This window comes from Indicator indicator, chromosome 24 (assembly GCF_027791375.1).
Source record: "Indicator indicator isolate 239-I01 chromosome 24, UM_Iind_1.1, whole genome shotgun sequence".
NCBI classification, from domain to species: Eukaryota; Metazoa; Chordata; class Aves; order Piciformes; family Indicatoridae; genus Indicator; species Indicator indicator.
In genome coordinates, this window is record NC_072033.1 from 3570694 (window position 1) to 3590918 (window position 20225).

Below are 20225 nucleotides of genomic sequence, written 5' to 3' on the forward strand. Positions count from 1 at the left end.
TTCTGTGGAAGGTGAAACTAGAACCGTCGAAAGGACATACACAAATCTAAGTACATCAAGAACCAGGTATTTTTTTTTTTTAATTTTTTTTTTTTGCTATACTATTCTCACAACCACTTGTGTGTGTGTGTGTGTGTGTGTGTGCTAGGCAATAGAACCGTCACAGAAGCAAACTTTAGGCAGAATACTGGTCAGTAAAAACGAAGCAAGAAAGAGCTACCAGATATACAGACAGGCTCGGTTCCACATTCACTACTGCGTTGATCAAGCGCCAAGTTATTTAACTGCACAATTTGTTCAGCTGGGAAGAGGGGGGGAGTTGTAAAATTCAGTGCATGGAATTCTCTTCAGCAGAGAGATGGGGGACAGACAAACTGATGGGTCCTATCTCTAAGTGGAATGTGAAGGCAAGGGGGATGATACCGCGAGACTGAAGAGGTGACCGCTCCTAATCTTCTCCACTGCGTTATTCAGCCGACTCTGGTTAGGGTTCATTGAATGGGATGTGGTTGAAACAGAACTAGGGGAGGACCTTTGGAGCTCAAATATTATAACTCTTACAGGCTTGTAGGGCTGGGGAAATCCTTAATATTTGAGCCAGCTCCTTGTACTACTGAAAAATGGCAGAGGAGAGCTGGAGACTGCAACAGCACTGGCAGCTCTCAAACAGCCCAGAGAGAAACCTGCTCTGGAGCAGGTCTCGCCGCCCCATGCTGCCATCACCAAAGGATGATGCATTTGTGGGAGTACAAAATAGCTTTAATGAAGCTTAAACAGGTGAGAGGGTTGAGGATGAACAGAGTCCAGTGGGAGGAAAAATTCTATAGAGTGAACTTTAAGGATGGGTGGATGACTTCAGGATAAATTCCAATGGGAACACCATGGAGATTTCGATTCACCTCAGAGCAAAGCAATGCAACAAGTGGCAGATCCCTTCATGGTATCATCCAAACTAAATAAGGCCATTCAAAAAATTGAATCTTCTCCTACCTCAAGTCCATGGCTGTGAACCAAGAATTGTCACTACTGAAGACTATCTAAGGTGTAATCAGGAAAGTTATTGCTGTGGGAAGGGGCTTAGGCATGCATGGCGTATGAGAACGAAAGCACTTGGAGAAGTCAAATCCCAGCTACCTGCCAGCACCAGGGGTTTGGAGACCAAGCTGCTACCTCTCCCACTGCCCTCCTACCCCAACCCAAACCCCATCCCCAGAAAGACAGGATGGACAAAAGTGAGCTTTGACTGGACGCGGTGCTGCAGACTGGGTGCACTAATGCTGAGAGAGCGCCTGCTGAGCTAATTCAGAGCAGTGCCACCACCTGGATGCCATACATCGATCGCTTCCCTTCCGTGCCCCGGGTGCCACAACAGAACCTCAAGAATCTTTCTGTACAACTTCCCAAGAGAATTGTACCTCGACTTCTTTGGGTGCCAAATTCAGCCCGCCGGAGGGAACACCTTCGTTTGGACCTTTATTTTTCTACCAAACGAGAAGAGTTTTGTAAAGTTCAACTGCAACCACAAAACCCCTGATCACAGTGTTCAGTTCGAAAGAGAAACAGGGTAATGGGACTTGGAAAAAAAAAAAAAAACAACAAAACAACCCCAAAACCCCAAACAAAAACCCAAACCAAAACGAATCAAGGTTGGGAAAGGGGGCAGGGAAAAAAGTCCAGAATGCCATTGGGATAACCGACCTCCGCGTGGCTTACACCAAACACCAGCCCACCCCTTGGACCCCACTGAGAAGTTGTTGCTACGTTGAGGTTGTGAAAGTCGATGTACTATTCTTTTTGCTCGCTGCACAAAGGGATACATGTGTAGGATACAGGGTGACATTGAACACAGAGTGAAGCCTGACAGCCCTTAGTTCTCTCCCTCCCCGGCGTCCCCCTCGTCTCCCTGGTTTTCCGACGTCCATAGCTGGAAGAAAAGACAAACCCGTGGTTAGGGGAAAGCACACAGCTGATACAGCAGTGTCATGGTTTGAGGCTGGGTGCCTTTGACAAAACCCATAAAGTTACAGCCTTCCAGAGGCTAGATAGGTCCAGGAGGTGGATTGGAAAGCGTAATTTTTGTTATTTTATTCCCATAATGCTTGCACCTCTGTCAAAGTGGCTGCAGAGTCAGTTTCTGTCCTTTTTCCCCTCGGTGAAGGTCCTTTAGGATGTTTGGTAGTGATAGGACTAGGGGTAACGGAGCTAAACTAGAAGTGGGGAGATTCAGATTGGATGTTAGGAAGAAGTTCTTCATGAAGGTGATGAGACACTGGCAGAGGTTGCCCAGGGAGGTGGTAGAAGCCTCATCCCTGGAGGTTTGTAAAGCCAGGCTGGATATGGCTGTGAGCAACCTGATCTAGTGTGAGGTGTCCCTGCCCATGGCAGAGGGGTTGGAATTAGATGATCTTTGAGGTCCCTTCCAACCCTGACATTTCAATGATTTCCTCCCTCTCTTCCCTTCCTGATGCTGCTCCCCTATTTTTGTGATTGCAGGCAAGTGAGGCCTAGAGTGACCTTGGCAGGGGCCTGGAGTTGGTGAGCTGAATTTTAGCTGCATCAGATGGGAGGATGCATTTCAGGCCTGGATTTTTGGCCTGGTTTGGTGGAGGTTGGAGCTTAATGGGCTTCTGTGTTAAGCCCAGACTATGCATTTTGTGTACTTTACATGCTTTGCACTGTAGCATGTAGTTTATGAATAGCACTTCCATTTAAGCTTCCAATAATATTCTGTATTTCCATCCAATCCTGTGTGGAGTTTTTCTTTAACTACTTTAAGAAGAGCTAAGAGAGCCTGTCTTGCTCCTTAAACTGACACAAACTATCAGGCAGGGAAGGCAGTGGAATTAGCTGAGAATGTTGCACATCTACTGCTGGGAGCAATGCAGACCTAACTTACCAGTGAAGCTAAAGAATAATGGAACTAGCAAATGAGTAGAGGGCAAGCAGAAAGACAGCACAAGTCTGTAAGCCCAGCATGTTGAGAACAGGCAAACTCCACTTCGGGTTACAAATCATCTCAGTTTGTTACAGGGGCTACCAAGTGATTCCTGGTTTAAACATGCGAGTCTAACAGGTCTGGTTACAAAAAACACAGTGCAGTTAAGGCAGGCAGAAAAGGTTTTTAAGGCACAGAGCTCACAAGGCTCCAGATGCCCAGTCTCACTTAAGTGGAGCCCATCAGCCTAAAGGAACAGTGAAGAGTGCCCCCGGATACTTACAGTGAGGTTGTCCCTAAGCAGCTGCATGATCAGAGTGCTGTCTTTGTAAGACTCTTCATTCAGCGTGTCCAGCTCTGCTATCGCTTCATCAAACGCCTGAAGAGATGCACAGACAAAGCACTGACCCTCTGCTCTCTGCATTCCCTTCTGCTCACACACAGCTTGCAAATCTGCCACACCACTAACCTAATTCTGTGGTAAAAGCCTCCAACCATTCTTCTTTCCCACCAAAGGAAGGAAAGCAAACCAAAGTGGGCAACTGTTTTAAACTGGATCAGGGTAGGTTTAGATTTGGATGTTAGGAAGAAGTTATTTACTGTGAGGGTGGTGAGACATTGGAATGGGTTGCCCAGAGAGGTTGTGGAGTCTCCTGCTTTTGGAGACTTGCAAAATTTGCCTGAATAAATTTCTCTGTGGTCTACCCTAGGTGATTCTGCTTTTGGCACCTTGGAAGTATTCAAGACCAGGCTGGATGAGGCTTTGAGCAGTCTGGCCTAATGGGGTTGGAACTAGCTGATCTTTAGGTTCCTTTCCAACTCAAGCCACTCTATGAAGTGAGCACCAGATTTCTGAACAAACAGCAGGAAAAGAAAAGTCTTTGTTGAGGTCCAGGTTAAAGCCCAGAAGAGGCAAGCACACTGTGTACTGAAGAATGATTCACACAGCTTGAGCTTGGGCTTAAACACAACAGTTAAAGCAATACTTCCATTCAAAATGAAGGCCTCATGGGTTTAAACTGGCAGTAAAAGACTAAGGTATCATTAAGTTGTGACATAGATTGTATACAAGTAAGCAAGAACATGGATCAGAGGGCTGGAGCTCCTCTGCTATGAGGACAGGTTGAGAGAGTTGGGGTTGTTCAGTCCAGAGAAGTCTCTGAGACCTTCCTGTGGCCTTCCAGGATCTGAAGGGGGCTACAAGAAAGCTGGGGAGGAACTTTTTAGGGTGTCAGGGAGTGATAGGACTGGGGGGAATGGATCCAAGCTGGAGGAGGGGAGATTTAGATTAGGCATTAGGAAGAAGTTCTTTATAAGTGTGGTAAGATGCTGGAACAGGTTGCCCAGGGAGGCCTCATCCCTGGAAGTTTTTAAGGCCAGGCTGGATGTGGCTCTGGGCAACCTGATCTAGTGTGAGGTGTCCCAGCCCATGGCAGCGGAGTTGGACCTGGATGATCCTTGGGGTCCCTTCCAACCCTGAGTCTGTGAACTGCACTAGCAAATTAGCTCTGCTTAAAGCTGGCTAACTTAGCAGCAAACGTGCCATGATGACATCAAAGATGAGAGCAGTTTTAAGGAATTTGACAAGAAAAAGCATAATCATCCACAAAGTGCTACTGTAACCATGTGAACTCATAAACTCAGACCCAGGCACAATGGATTTAGGAAGAGCAGCTCCTGCCTGATGAAGCTGATCTCCTTCTATGACAAGATGACCTGACTGTTGGATGAGGGAAAGTCTGTGGATATTGTGCACAAAGACTTTGGAAAAGCCCCTGACACTGTTTTCCACAGAATTCTCATGGCCAAACTGGCTGCTCATGGCTTGGCTGAGCAAAGCTCTGCTGGATAAAGCACTGGCTGGCTGAACAGGCCCAAAGAGTGGTGGGCAATAGGTGGTGGCTGGGGCACAAGTGGTGTTCCTCAGGGCTCAGTGCTGGGACCACTTCTGCTTAACATCTTTATGGATGACCTTGATGAAGGCATAGGGTGTGCCATCAGTAAGCTCACAGATGACACCAAGTTAGGTGGCAGTGTTGATCTGCACAAGGGTAGGGAGGCTCTGCAGAGGGACTTGGATAGGCTGGATCCATGACCAATATTATTCAAATGCCAGGTCCTGCACTTGGGTCACAACAACCCCAAGCAACACTACAGGCTTGGGGAACTGTGGCTGGAAAGCTGCCTGGCAGAAAGGGACCTGGGGGTTCTAATGGACAAGCAGCTGAATAGAGAGCAGCAGTGTGCCCAGATGGCCAAGAAAGCCAAAGGATCCTGGCTGGGATTAGAAATGCTGTGTCCAGCAGGAGCAGGGAGGGGATTGTCCCCTGGGACTCAGCTCTGGTGAGGCCACACCTTGAGTGTTGTGTTTGCTTTTGGGCACCTCAATCCAAGAGAGATGTGGAGGTGCTGGAGCCAGTGAAGGAAGGTGGAAAAGGGTCTGGAGAATAAATCTGATGAAGAACAACTGAAGGAGCTGGGGCTGGTTAGTTCAAAAAAGAGGAGGCTGAGGGGAGACCTCATTACTGTTTACAGCTACCTGAAAGGAGGTTGTGGAGAGGTTGGTGCTGGTTTCTTCTCACAGGTAATTAGTGATAGAACAAGAGAGAATGGCCTCAAACTGTGACTGGAGGGGGTTCAGACTGGACATTAGGAAACATTTTTTCCCAGCAAGAGTGGATTGGAATGTGCTGCCCAGGGAGGTGGTAAAGTGTCCAACCCTGGACGTGTTTCAGGGTGGTTTGGATGTGGTGCTTGGGGATATGGTTTAGGGGTGAACCTTGTAGAGTAGGGTTCTGGGTTGGACTTGGTGATCCTGAGGATCTTTTCCAGCCTGAACTTCTCTGTGATGACCTCCTTAGCCTCCAACAAAGCTGTACCAGGAAGGTGCTTACCGTCTTTGCCAGGTTGCAGGCCTTCTCAGGAGAATTTAGTATCTCATAGTAGAAGACAGAGAAATTTAGGGCCAGCCCGAGTCGGATGGGGTGTGTTGGCTGCATCTCTTTCTTGCTAATTTCAAACGCCTCCTGGTAAGCTTGCTGGGAGTTTGCTACTGTTGCTGCAAGAAGTCATTACAAGCACATTAATGCACAGTACATCACTGCACTTCACAGGGGAAAAGATTATATCCTTGGTCTAGATTACTGTGCCACCAGAAATTCAGACCATTACATCTGCACAGATGCTTCTTTCAGTGTTTCTAACTGTAAAAGCCTACCACTGGCTGAACCACTAAGGCAGAAATACTTGCTCAGGTAATGCTTTGACAAATTCAGTTAGCATTTTAACATAATACAAATAAATCCCAGCCCCTCTGAATGAACATAAGCTCTGCCTAAGTCAGAGTGTAATTAAGCAGTCACTTCCAGCCTAGCTGGAGAGGCAGTAGTTGTAAATACTAAATCTAGGCAAAACCATATGGGGTTTTTGGGGTACCTATTTAAACTGGAGGGAAGGTTTAGCAGCCAGGTCACCAACTCTGTATTTCAGTCTGGGGTTTCAGAGGAGACAACAGTTCCTTTCCTGGCTAATGGGTAACAATGAGCTCCAGAATGGTGTCAAACTGAGTCTGCAAGACATTAGACTCTCACCAGGAACTCAGGCACATTTCAGCATTGCTTTAGCATGTCAGCATTAATTGGCTTAGAACCCAGTAATCCAGTATCCCATATTTGCATGCAGAGAGCCTGTAAACAGGGAAGACTTGTGAGTTAAATTCATAGCTTAAAGAAGAGAAGATAGGGACAGAGCGTTTTCCATGAGGAATAAACCACATTCTTGAGGAAAAGGGCTTTACACTGCCAAATATGCTTGAGAATCAGTCCCTGAGGTCAGGGGCTGCAAGAAGAATCTGACTGGTTTGATGAACATCTGTCAGTCACTTCTATTAATTCCAGTGAAGTCTTTCACCTCAACATGAGGAGAAACTTCTTTACAGTAAGGGTGACAGAGCACTGGAACAGGCTGCCCAGAGAGGTTGTGGAATCTCCTGCTCTGGAGACTTTCAAAACCTGCCTGAATAAATTCCTGTGTGGTCTATCCTAGGTGATCCTGCTTTTGGCAGGGGTTGGACTTGATGATCTCTGGAGATCCCTTCCAACCTCCATCATTCTATAATACTTTCTTTACAAGAGACTTGCCCTGCACCGATGTTTGGTACTACAGAGCAGCAGCAAAAAGAAATAAACAACTCATGTCAGGGGGAAGAACAGAAGAGGGTTTTTTTAAACTTTGTTCTGTAAGCCCCCAGCAGGATGAAAGATTTCATCTTTACTTACTTTGCTTATTGTCCCCAGATGCCACCTCTGACAGGTATCTGTAGTAATCACCTTTCATTTTCAGATAGAAGACCTTGCTCTCTGGCTGCGTGGCGTTGACAATAAGGTATTTATCCAGGAGTTCCTGAGAAAGGAAACATCACTTTTTTTTTTTCCCCCTCCCAAGTCATAAAAATAATGTCTGGAACAAAGCCTTTGTCACAATGGTAACCACAAACTGTTAAAGCATTAACAGTGCCTTATGTACACTCCCTCGTTAATCACTTTGCCTACTGCTGTCTTAACTCAGGAAAAAAACAGAGAACCAAACCTGCTTCTATCTAATCCCTGGAAATCAGACAGCTTGCTGCCCTGAGCTGCCCACAACTCATTCCTGCAAGAACCTAATGGCTACCAGGGCCTAAGACTGCACAGATTTTCCTTGAAATACACTGATGCAAACCTGTGTGTCCAATCCCCACACCTGTGTCCACAGCCAAGCTAAAAAAAAAGCTGCAGCTTAAGACTAGCACAAATCTGGTCACTTTTTGCTGTCACAGACTTGAATTCTATACAGAGCAGTGAAATGATCCACACCAAACTGATTCTACCTGCAGTTCCAGCTGAAACAATGGCACAGTCAGGACATGTGCATTCAGAAAGAGATGTAAAGGTTGAAGGTACTGACAGCAAACTGCTCCAGACTGAGCTTCAACAAACTTAACAGCAATAAAAAGAATCCCTCTCCTCTAAATGAAAGAAATAGGAAAACCAGCTGGGGGGAATAGGTACACAGCTTCCTCATCCCAAAAAGGTACTAAACAAGCTTCAGGACATCAGCACTCATTAATTGAAGAATTTAATATAGCAGGCCTTTTAGCAGGACTCATACCAGTGCCCCAGACTTACATTTATTTGCATGGTAACCCCCAGCTGAGGTCTTCAACACTACCTTGTTGGCTTTTAAATACTTAAAAAAAACAAAACAAAACTCTTTTCTAACAAATTCCTGGGGCTTTTTTAGTCTGGAGAAGAGAAAACTGAGAGGGGATTTAACAAATGTTTATAAATATCTGAGGGCTGGGTGTCAAGAAGGAAGGGACAGCCTCTGCTCACTTGTGTCCTGTGATAGGGCAATGGATGTAAACTACAGCACAAGGAAGTTCCACCTCAACATGAGGAAGAACTTCATTACTGTAAGGGTCACATAGCACTGGAACAGGCTGCCCACAGAGGTTGTGGAGCCTCCTTCTCTGGAGACTTTCCAGCCCTGTCTGGGTGCATTCCTGTGCTAGATTCCATGGTCCTGCTTTGGCAGGGGAGATGGACTCGAAGATCTCCAGAGGTGCCTTCCAACCCCTAACATCCTGTGAAACAAACTAGATGACTTAGGAGCTAGAACTGGACCCACGTAAGTGGCTATGCAAAACTATCCCCCTGCTAAGGTGCTGCAGTGTCTCAACTCAAGCCCCCTTAAGCCTCTCTGGAGAAGGCTGCAGGGCTCACTCCTCTTATTTGTGCGGCTGGATGATTACCAGAACATCATTGCAGATATCCTGCAACTCGGCCTCGATCTTCTCGCGATATTCTCTTCCCATCTGCTGCTTCTTCTCGTTCCTCTCCGTTTTCTGTTCGATGCTGGAGATGACGCGCCAGGAGGAGCGACGGGCACCGACCACGTTCTTGTAGGCCACGGAGAGCAGATTCCTTTCCTCGTTGGACAGTTCGTGTCCTTGCTCGGTGACAGCCTTCATAGCTGCAGCCATGTCATCGTAGCGCTCAGCCTGCTCAGCCAGTTTGGCTTTCTGTACCAACTCGCTTTTATCCATGGCTCTCCTGTAATCAGCAGGGAAGAAAAGCAGGGAAAACGCCTCTTGACTGTCTGCACTCTGGAAGGTAATGCCCAAGGGTGAAGCAGAACTCACAGCTGCCAGTTAAGTGGGAAGTGCTATCAACTCTATTTGGGAGTTTCGGGCTGCGCCTAGAAAATTTTCCACAGAGCTTGAGCAAAACGTAGTAGAATGTAAAGAAATGACTGTTGGATGTAAAAAGGGAAAAGAATGATAAGGTCTAAACAACCCCCATTGGTCTGAAAACCAACAGAAAGTTAGTGTGGTAAACTAACTCACTCTCTGTTTCACTTCCTCTGCTCTGGCAGATACTAGCTGGTTGCTTCTGCTGGCTTTGCTGACCTTGGCTGTGTTGTTGTTGTGGTTAAGTACTAACAGCCTACTCTCTGCCTTTCTCCTTTCTTCCCTTGTCCTGTGTACAAGGGGGAAGTGGGGGAAGAGGAGGAAGCTGTTGGTAACCCCCTGGTTTTGTCCAGGGTAGTTTTTGTGTTGTTTATAAATTGTAAATATATATAAATACTGTGTATTTTGTACATATTCCTTGCATTTCATATTTTAGGTTGCAGTTTTGCTTGTAAATAGAGCTTCATTTGCTTTCAACTAAGCTGGTCTGGCAATTTTATGTTGGGGGCAATTTCAGCCCACCACACTCTAATAAAGCAATGAGAAGGTTTCTTTTTAAGCACTCATTCCATCTTTTGCCAAATATCTATCAGTTCTATGTGTAAATGTCGAATCAAAATCCTGAAGAGAAGTATTATTCTTAAGTAGGCACCAAAAGTCCCACTGGCACTAAGCACAGCACACTGATATATTCCATATGGAAATCTCTCCCCTTTCCTTACTGACCACAGCTCAGCCTGGGAGACACTGCAAGTTCTAACCCAGAAACCACCAGTTTGGGTTGGTTTGGGTTTTGTCTTTGGTTTGGAAGCACTGGACAGCTCCACCTGACAGCTCCCTTTTTATACACTCCAGGACATGTTTCCATGGGTTGAAATAAACCACACCCAGCAAAGCTGCAGCTGCTGGCAAACCATGGAAAGCACATTCACACTGTTCTGCCAGAGAACTGCTTTTCATACATGCATGAACCCACCTGTGCTGGCCATGTCTGCACAGCCAGGGGAGCCTGCAGTCAGCTCAGGTTTTCAAAACCTTCTTAATAACGTTGACATTCACAAAGCCTAAATGGGGCATGGCCCATGTGATGGTCACTACTGCAAAAACTAATTGTTTACATGGAGACAACTTGTTTAGCATTTCTGGTAATGCAATTTAGCAACAGAAGCCAAGAAGAGAAAACATCACATGACCACAAGGCCCCTGAAGAGCTTAGGCACTGCAAAATGAAGCTAGCAAGGAACATGCTGGTGAGGCAGCATGAGTGGTGTTTACTTGAACCAGACCACATCAGCCATTGGGCTATCAGCCTCACACTCATGCTAGGGTCAGGTTCACAGGAAAACTTCCATTTCTTTGCCTTTATCAAAGTAAGTGGATCTCAACACCTCACAAGCTCCCAGCCACCCCAAATTCAGCTGTAAGATTTCTTCAGGTGCACAGGTTCACTTTCAGACAGACCCAAAACTATTCATCTTGTCAGCACTGAGCAATGATGTTCCTCTCCCACTCCCTAAATCCCAACTCTCATTGTCCAGAGAAGTTTCCAGGCTGAGACCTAACAGCCTGAAACCAGTTCCTGAAAGAACAATCAAAAGCAAACAAGTACAGTAAGCTTACAACAATCTTTCACAGGCTTCTGTTCATTACCCAAGCACCCTGGGATAGGACAAGGGGCAATGGATATAAACTACAGCACAGGAGGTTCCACCTCAATGTGAGGAGGAACTTCTTCACTGTGAGGGTCCCAGAGCACTGGAACAGGCTGCCCAGAAAGGCTGTGGAGTCTCCTCTGCCACCTGTGATAGATTCTATGGTCCTGCTCTGGCAGGGGGAGGTTGGACTTGATGATCTCTGGAAGTCCCTTCTAACCCCTAACATCCTGTGATCAACAGCCCTGTTACAGAACCACCAGGATGACAACCACTGCTGTAGCTTTTTCCCTATCTCTGTCCTTTGAAGATTCCAGCCTCACAGGCTCCTGATGGAGAATCTCTCAGACACACTGCTCAGCCTGCATTATAATCCAAGTGGCACCTCCCACACCGTGACAGGGAAACTAGGATCCTGTATTAAATCCTCAACCAGGACAATGAGATGCAGACCCAGATCCCATCATGTGTATGAGCAGTTGGAGTTTCCTATTGTCAAGGACAGGGTCCTAACTACAAAAACATTTTGGGATGAGTGTATTCAATCCCTTCAGATGGAGATATTCCACTTTAGCAAAAAAAAACAAAACAAAACAAAACAAAACAAAAAAATCACCCAAGCTATTAAGCCAAACGTTATTGCACATCAAAGCTCTTCAAGTAAACCCAGCAACCAAATGTCCTACCTGCTATATATTTGCAAGACACCCTCACTCCTGCTTGTGTTTAATCCTGCCTGATAGTACATCCACCCATGGAAGGCCCTCAGTAATGACATGCAATGCTAAAGCCAGGCTCCTGGGAAGAGACCAGACCTGAAAGTAAGGTTGGGCTGCAGCTCAGCTCCATTTCAAATACTGCATTTCAACCAGTGGATTCTGGCACCTATTAAAAGGTGACACAGACTTCAGATCAAAGCTCTCCACAAGACAGCCTGTGGGTAGCAGTGTGACAGGTTCCTCTAAGGAATGATTCACTTAGCTCTGTCTTCCTCAAGAGGCTTTCCTATGGGGATATGCTATATTGACATTGGCTTTTACAAACTTATCAAAAGGATAGCTCCTGAGGATGGAAAGGGATTAGTGGAGTTTGTGATCTGACTTTTTTTTCCCTCCCTGCTCTGAAGTGTATCTCAGAACTGATACCTGCCCAGCCTAATGAAACCATCAGGCCGTTTACCATTGACAGAACCCAGCCCACTTTGCACTGTGGTGTCTTATCAAACCTTGTAAACTCAGCACTAAATTTAGACCAGGTGCTTCATGCAGGAAGTAATTAGTGAGTGGTGTTTCTCTACCCACCCCCTAAAGCCTCCACATGAACAAAGTACACCTGAAGAATGCTTTTTATGTCACAGGGGCCAGCTTTACACAACCAGACACGGAAACAAAGCTGTTCAGAGCAGTTCCAGTGCCCCCTCAGTCAGTGAGGCTCAACACGGCCCTGGGCAAGCTGATCTAGTTGAGGATGCCCCTGATTACTGCAGAGGGGATTAGACTAGATGACTTTCAGAGGTCCCTCCAAACTATTCCATAATTCCATGATACACAGCTTCTAGAGGCATTTCTATTGCAGCTGCCTTACTATCACAGAATCACAGAATTGGAAGGGACCTCAAGGATCATCTACTTCCAACCCCCCTGCAAGGGGCAGGGACACCTCACACTAGAGCAGGTTGCTCACAGCCACATCCAGCCTGGCCTTAAAAACCTCCAGGGATGAGGCTTCTACCTGGGCAACCTGTTCCTGTGTCTCACCACCCTCGCAGTTCTTCCTAACATCCAATCTGAATCTCCCCACTTCTAGTTTTGCTCCATTCCCCCCAGTCCTATCACTACCCAACATCCTAAAAAGCCCCTCCCCAGCTTTCTTGTAGGCCCCCTTATAAGATACTGAAAGGCCACAACAAGGTCTCTTTGGAGCTTCTCCTCTTTAGACTGAACAGCCCCAACTCTCTCAGTCTGTCTCCAGAGCAGAGGAGCTCCAGACCTCTGATCATCCTCATGGCCCTTCTTTGGACATGTTTCAGCACATCCAGATCTTTCTTGTCATAGGGGCTCTTCTTCTTCTCATGGAACCTGACTATTTTGTAGAAAATGCCTGCTGCTTGACATCCAGAGCAGAGCAACCTCAAAAGAATTTACATTTTGCCACTGAAAGGTCAGTTTTATCTTTGATCTGCACTTTGCCAGCAGTGGTCTCATCTCAGTCCTGCAGAATTCAGTTTACAAACAATATGGTTTAGTTTAGAAATGGTGCAGTCTGTTTTATCAAGCTCACTGACATATTTATCTTCAGATGCAAGTCATTTCACAGCAGTTGATAGGTTCACATAAGGACACATGAAGGGAATGGCAGAAGGAACTGCAAAGGCATAAAGACCCAGTGGATAAAAGAGATCTAGAAACCAGTTTAACAAATCAACTATACAGGCAAAACACTGGCACAAAGCATTACAATGTTGCTTCCCATCAAACAACTTTCCTCAGTAATGTAAATAATTTATGCATATCTTAAATGCAACTCAAGCCAGTTCCTGAAGAACTTCACTGGCTTAAAAATTGAAGTATACAGGAGCCTGAGTTGTTTCATCAGTCTTAATGTCTGTTCTGAGGCAGGTTTGCTGTGAAACACAAAGCACAACTCAGTGACAGGCATTTAACAGAACTTCCAATGCAGTAAGAAAAATCATTGCCCACACCAAAGTATCTGCCATCAACAGCAAGCCTACCACGATTTCCTTCACAGGGAAGGAAGACTTCAAATCCTTATTTGATTCTCCATTGCTTACCTTGTTAGAAGCTGGGAGAGAGCTTTGCAGAGCTATGCTGGCTTGAGCTCCAAAAGAGGGAAGTGTTTGCCAGAAGGAAAAAAGATACAAGGAAAGGAGTGATGTTTGAAAAGGCAAAGAAGCAACTATCAGTTATAACTGGTCCCTCCCACAGAGGAGATGAAAGCCACGCTCTAACAATGGATCAGCGTGCCACAGTCTCCAACAAGCAAAGCCTACAGCTAAAAATACTCCTAGGCCACAAACAGAAGCCACCTCACAAAGGTTACCTGCAGCTGGGAGCAAAACACAGAGGTGACAAACAGAAGGCCAAGAGGGATGATCTATTCTAGCACTAAAGAAGCCATGCTGTGCTGGCAAGGGGGAGAAGGGGAAGATGGAAAAGGGAGTGGAGAGGTGCACACCACAGCCATGGAGGGGTCCTGAGAGCTGCCCATTCTAAGCAGAAGAGTCTCTCATTAGATATGCTAATGCACTTCAAATTCTTAAGACAATGTCTTCTTAAGAATCTCTCAGACCACAACCCAGCAGCCCTCCAAAAGAAGTGGCTGGACACTGTCTGCAACCAGGAATGCCAACCACTAGCCAGGAGTCACAGCCACAGGTACCAGCTGCCAGAAATCTGCATCACCCCAAATCCCACACAGCAAAAGGTAATTTAAAAATTATTTTTACTCTATCCCACATACAGCCTTAGACATCTTTCAGTCTCTCTTACCAACACAAAACAGCATGAATGCAGGTACTACAAGTTACAAGTACCTGCCTCCCCCTCTCCCCTCCCCCCCCCAAAAAAAAAAGTGCTTTACACCTCTGAGGACAAGACTCAAACATCTTGCAAAGCATCAAAGTTGGAGGACAGAGCCTGTAGGATGCTCAGTTTGCAACTGCTTTATCACTTTCAGGAGACATTGCAGTAAAAAGGGATGGTACAACCACCCTGGCAACAGCAACACATCTTTCAGGAGTGGCTGGACTGGCTCTGAAGGTTTACATCTCAGAAACAGCCAAGGAGTGAAACATGCAGATAATGTTCTTCAGCAGGAGCTTGAGAACTGCATCTTGTTGCTCAGCAGTTACTACAGCTGCTTCAGAGCCTCCATTGCTTCCAGTCTCCCTGAGATGTTTAGGACACAGCCAAAACAGATCAAAAGCAACCGTGTTTGAAGTCTGCAGAAAGCAAATGAGAACTGACAATGAAAAAAATCTGGCTTATATAATGTATTGAACTGACAGGACAATACCAATAAGCCAACACTGGCCCGAAGTCTGCTGCTCTCCATGACCTGTTCCTCTGATGCTAATTAAGTCATTGATTTTTGTGTACTGTTTTTATAGCAAGCATTGAGAGTCTATCAGACAAACACTTCCACTTTGTCAAAAAAACCCAAAAAAACAGAACAAAACTGGTGAGCAAGCAGTGTGGTTACTGGTTTGACATACTGGTCCCTCATGAGTCAAGTGGAGATGTGGGTTAACAGACCTGCACATCACACTGTGAGAAAAGTGTCAGACCAGATTTGGTGATATGGGATGGAATCATCCTGCCCGGTCACAGGCTTTCTAAGTTCACTCAACTTCAACAAGAAAGGCAGCAGAATGGTATAGAATCTGTACCTCTATCTTCCAAGCATATGTGAACACACCTTGTTTGATTTCTGGATGGGCAATTCATTCTGAAATGAAATGAAACACTCACCTGAGCTAAGTGGTATTTCAAAGGACATTTAGAGTGTAAGAGCTTTGAAGATTGTTTCTAAACCACATGGACAATCCTTCTCTAGAGCTCAGGTACACACACATGCTGTCTACATGGTGCAGATGGCATTCACCGGCAAGCAGACACTGCTCCCAACATTCTTTACATAAGAAAGGAATCAACTCTTCAAATGGAGTTCAGGGAACCTTCCCTGCTTTATCCTTGATTTTCTTAGTTGTGCTTCTCTGTTTTGATTCCTTCAAAGGTTACCACACACTGTTAAAATACTGATTAGATAAGAACCTGTCTGCTAAGGTCCCAACAGTGAAATCTTCCCCAGCTGTCACCAGCTTGGGTTAACAAAAAGTTCAGTAAAACATACCACAAACAATGAGAGAAGAAGAAAAATGACTTCATAGTTGTGATATTCTTGCTGACCTTGTGCAGCACTTGAGCCTCCTCTGCATCTGCTGATTCAACAGCGTGCCCTGGCCTTCAGCTCAAATCTTTGTGCAAGCACTTAGATAAAATTCACACTCTGTGAAACCACATCTCAATGGCTTTTAGTCTCCATAAAAAACGATGAAATTGCTACAGGTACCCCCCAGAACCTGCAGGAATACTGACACTCTCTGGGCAAGCTAAACTTAGTGACAGTAGCCTTGTTCATTTAGACTTAATGGCACTGAAAGAAGGGAGAGCAGGCTGACAAGGACTGCACTGCACTTCACACAGGACAGCTGCAGGTGGAGGCAAGCAGCCCCAAATAATATACTTACAATATACTTACATGGCAACACCTTTCTGTTCCAAGGAGTAGGATTTTGGCTAGAGTCCAGATGGGAAGTTATCCCAAAAAATCTTCCCCCAGGCATAACCTTCATGCCAAAACTAAGGATTCATGTGACAGGTAAATCACTTTTGTTAATGATAAACTGATGGTATTTCTACTACAGGGTGGGGCAAAAAGTGTGGCCATACATGTGCACTCACAGCCCACAAAGCCAACCATGTCCTGGGCTCATGCCCAGCAGTGTGGGCAGCAGGTTGAGGGAAAGGATTCTGCCCCCATACTCCGCTCTGCTGAGACCCCACCTGCAGTGCTGGGGCCAGCTCTGGAGCCCCAGTACAAGAAGGACATGAAACCATGGGAGTGGGTCCAGAGAAGGACCATGAAGATGATCCGAGGGCTGGAACACTCTCCTGTGAGCACAGGCTGAGAGTTGGGGTTCTTCAGGCTGGGGAAGGCTCCAGGAAGACCTCAGAGCAGTCTTCCAGTATTTGAAAGGGGCTACAGGAGAGCTGGAGAGAGACTTTTTACAAAGGCCTGCAGTGACAGGACAAGGGGCGATGGCTTCCAACTGGAAGTTGTTTAAATTACACATTAGGAAGAAATTCTTTCCCATGAGGATGGTGAGGCACTGGAACAGGTTGCCCAGGGAAGCTGTGGAAGCTCCAACCCTGGAAGTGTTCAAAGCCAGGTTGAATGGGGCCTTGAGCAACTTGGTCTAATGGAAGGTGTCCCTATCCAGGGCAGGGGGCTCAGACTAGATGATCTTTGATGTCCCTTCTAACCCAACCCATTCTCTACACAAGAGATACTACTGTAACATTTAGCCTTACTGGGATATATCAGGAGACCACACAGATCACAGTAGTTTTTACCCCATTATTCAAATTATTTACTTAACTCTTCCTCCTCTGAGTTTGTTCACACACATCACAAAAAGCTGCACCCTGGCAAAGGCCTGCTTCCAAAAAAAAAAAAAAGGCAACAACAAAGAGAGACTCAACATCAAAATAGCAGAGATCAGAACATGAGGTACTGACATAATGAGGTTGAGCAAACTGCACCAGGCCCATCTGTGCAACCAGTCTATCACTTTGTTGGTACCAATTTAATAAACAAAATATCACACAGACTACATTTTCACAGCCCTTGGACATGAAGAGTGAAAAAGGCACTCACATTCTTGTTTTCTGTTCCAGACTAACGGATGCCTCATGATTATTTTAAAATAAAATCCTTTCTTTTCATAAAGTAGTACAAAAACGTCTGTCCTGAGGTGTCCTTACAGGTCTGTGGAACAACACAAATATCCCTGCTGCAGTCACTGAAGCTACAAAACCCTACAAATGCTGTCAAACTCTCTGCTACTTTTATGTAGGAATTTAGATTTTATGGTGCTGCATGAGGTGCAGTTTGTTTTCCCACCACAGGAAAAAAAATGTTTCATCTATTAATAAAGAGTCTAGCTGAAAGCAACCAGATTTACATTGTGATCTCTGTATGAGAGGATTTTTTGCTCCCACATGCTAACACAGTGACTGTAGGCCACTGGCTTTGATCAGCCCAGTTATTACCTGCTTATAGATAACTCAAATAAAACCTCTGGTTGCTAGCTTCGGGTTACTGCTCAGCCTTTTTGTAGGCTGGGGTTGGCTTGAAGCAACCTCTCTAAACGCACCTCCTTTCCCGGATGGACACAAACGATCGAAACTGGAAAATAATAAAGCTATTTTGTTTCCCTTTAAAACGTTACATTTCCTTGATCGCCTTCGGTCCTACGTGAGCAGCCTCACACCAACCGGTCCTGAAACGACACCTCCCCTCTCCGGCGGAGCGGGCCTGGCGGGTCGGCTGGGCACCGAGCTCCTGCCTTTGTGAAGCTGCGAGGACGCCCCGACACCTCCCCTGTTTTGGGTGGTGAACGCAGGAGCCCTGGGGAAGAGGCTGGCTGTGACCGACAGCGGCCCCGGCGAGGAGGGGCTCGCTTCTCTTTCTTCCCCGGCCGCCGCCCGGAGACCCCCACGCCGCGGCCGTTCGGTACAGGTGTGAGCAGCTCCGGGGAGCCGGTGACTCACTCAGGGCGGGGCAGGGCCGGGCGTTCGGCGAAGAGGCGGCGCCGCCCGCTCCGGCTCCGCAACGGCAGCCGAGGGAGGGTCCCACCGTTACTTGGTGAGGGGAAGAGGGGGGCAGGGCCCACGGCACACCCCTCCACCCCCAGCTCGGGGACCCTCCCGGAGGCAGCCCCCGCGGCCCAGCGCGGCCTCCGAGGTCCCTCTCCGCCGTTGGGCTGCGCCGGCCCTAACCCAGCGGGGAGGAGCGGACCCGGCCGGGCGGGGAGGCGTGGGGCAGGCCGGGGAGGCCTCCCCCGCACGCTCCCGCGGGGCCGCGACAGCGCGGCCCGACCCCAGCGGCCGCAGGAAGGAGGGAAGGGTGTATGTGAGAAAGGGATACGAGCCCGGGCGGCGAGCGGAGCCGCGGGGAAGGGCCCGGGACCCTCACCTGGCGGGGGCGGCAGCAGCGCGGCCTGGATCCCGGCGGGCGAGGCGATGGGAGCGGGGCGGCCGCTCGGCGCACGCACACACACCCTGCGGCGCTGCGGCCCCGCTTCCGGCGCCGCGCCACGCCCCTTCCGGCGCCAGGGGGCGCCACCGCCCCTCACCTCCCCATTGGGCCGGCAGCGGCGGGCGGCAGCCGGCTCCGGGTTGCTATGGCAACAGGGGGGGCGCGGAGCGTGCCCGCCGCCATGGCGGGAGCTGGCGCCGCCGCCTTCCCCTTCACTAAGACACGGTTCGGCCCACTACGCCCCATCCCACCGGCACAACGGTGTACGGGAGAGGGGGCTCGGCTCGGCCGGAGGAACGACGGCTCGCCTCAGCGCGGCACTCGATGCTCCGAGAAGCCGAGGGGCTGGGGCCCCCTGCGCAAAGCAAGCAGGAGGAGGGCTGGTTGTCCTGTCACACCTTGGTATCCTTCGGGCTGCCAGCTCTTTGTCTTGTCTGAGCTCGCTTCACACGCGTAGGGCGGGCCCTGCTCAGCGCCGACCACACTCACAAGGTGGGGTGCATGTGGAGGGGCGAGGGCTGCTCTGGCAGCTCCTCCAGCGACAAGAAGAGAGCGTTTCTGGTTCTCTTGCCATCTATCACTGCTGTTTTCTGACTGAACCTCACCATAAGGGACATCTCTGCAGGTCGCAGTGGGTGCCTTCCTGCTCTGCAGCTTATATGTAAAAGTTGACAAATGCTTTGAATTGCAAGGTCACCTTTGAACACTTTCAGTAGTGGCTTTCTCCGTACAATTTAAACTGCAGGTTTGCACTGAAAGAGTCAAGATTCTTATGATCTAGATAAGCTTTATGCAACTGTCATAAATGACATTTATTGGAGAAAGGGCAAGAGAGCATTTTTGAGGCATGAAGAAAAGTCTAGCTTGGTCTCTAAGAACGACTGCAAGGGAAAAAGAGCTCAGTTTTCTGACACATGTAATCCTTTTGGATAAGGAATGACTGGGCACACAACCCCTCTACTGCTCCCACGTCGCCAGTTTGTGGCAGCACCACATGTCCAAGCATTACGACTGGGACCACAAGGCACTCCTCAGTTACAGTATCCTGCAGTCCACTTTTCTCTTACACTTCCAGATACAGTCCTGGTCCTGTCAAAGTCACTGTCAGATTCCTTCTCAGTGATGGAAGGACTTCATTAGTTTCCTGCTTAGTCTCAGTCCAAAGGTTAATTACTTTGGAAATTCAGAAGGAAAATTGCTTGACAGTCACAAGTTATCTTTAGCTGCACACACTGTTTCAGCTAGATCAGAGTCATATCTCTCTTGCTTTTTTTTTCTTTTCTAGGCAAAACTTGGTTTTTTTCTCTTATTTTTCTCCATAGTCCCTATTTTCCCATTTTCTGTCTGGTCTGCTCCCAGGGTTCTTGCTGAGGTCTTGGGGGTGCTGATTCATGGCAGAATGACTTGTGCTCAACACTCCTCTCACATACTTGGTTTGTAGAAGTGCACTGTCAACACCTCTTCATTTACTCACCTGCTGTGTCCCTTCAACCTTCTCACCTTGCTGGCTATTCTAGCTTGGCACTGCCCTGTCCATGTTGTCACACTTCATGCCACCATCTCCCAT

At 47.5% G+C, this 20225-nt stretch overlaps 1 protein-coding gene across 1 annotated transcript; it reads right to left on the reverse strand.

Moving 5' to 3' along the window:
- On the reverse strand, positions 1–18624 carry YWHAB (tyrosine 3-monooxygenase/tryptophan 5-monooxygenase activation protein beta). The gene is made up of 6 exons (XM_054392107.1): positions 18596–18624; positions 8727–9027; positions 7213–7336; positions 5830–5993; positions 3219–3314; positions 1–1924 (listed from the first exon to the last, which is right to left on the reverse strand). Exons 2-6 carry the CDS (start codon positions 9018–9020, stop codon positions 1868–1870), a joined length of 735 nt encoding a protein of 244 aa, XP_054248082.1. The 5' UTR covers positions 9021–9027; positions 18596–18624; the 3' UTR covers positions 1–1867.
- Positions 18625–20225: the final 1601 nt, after the last annotated feature.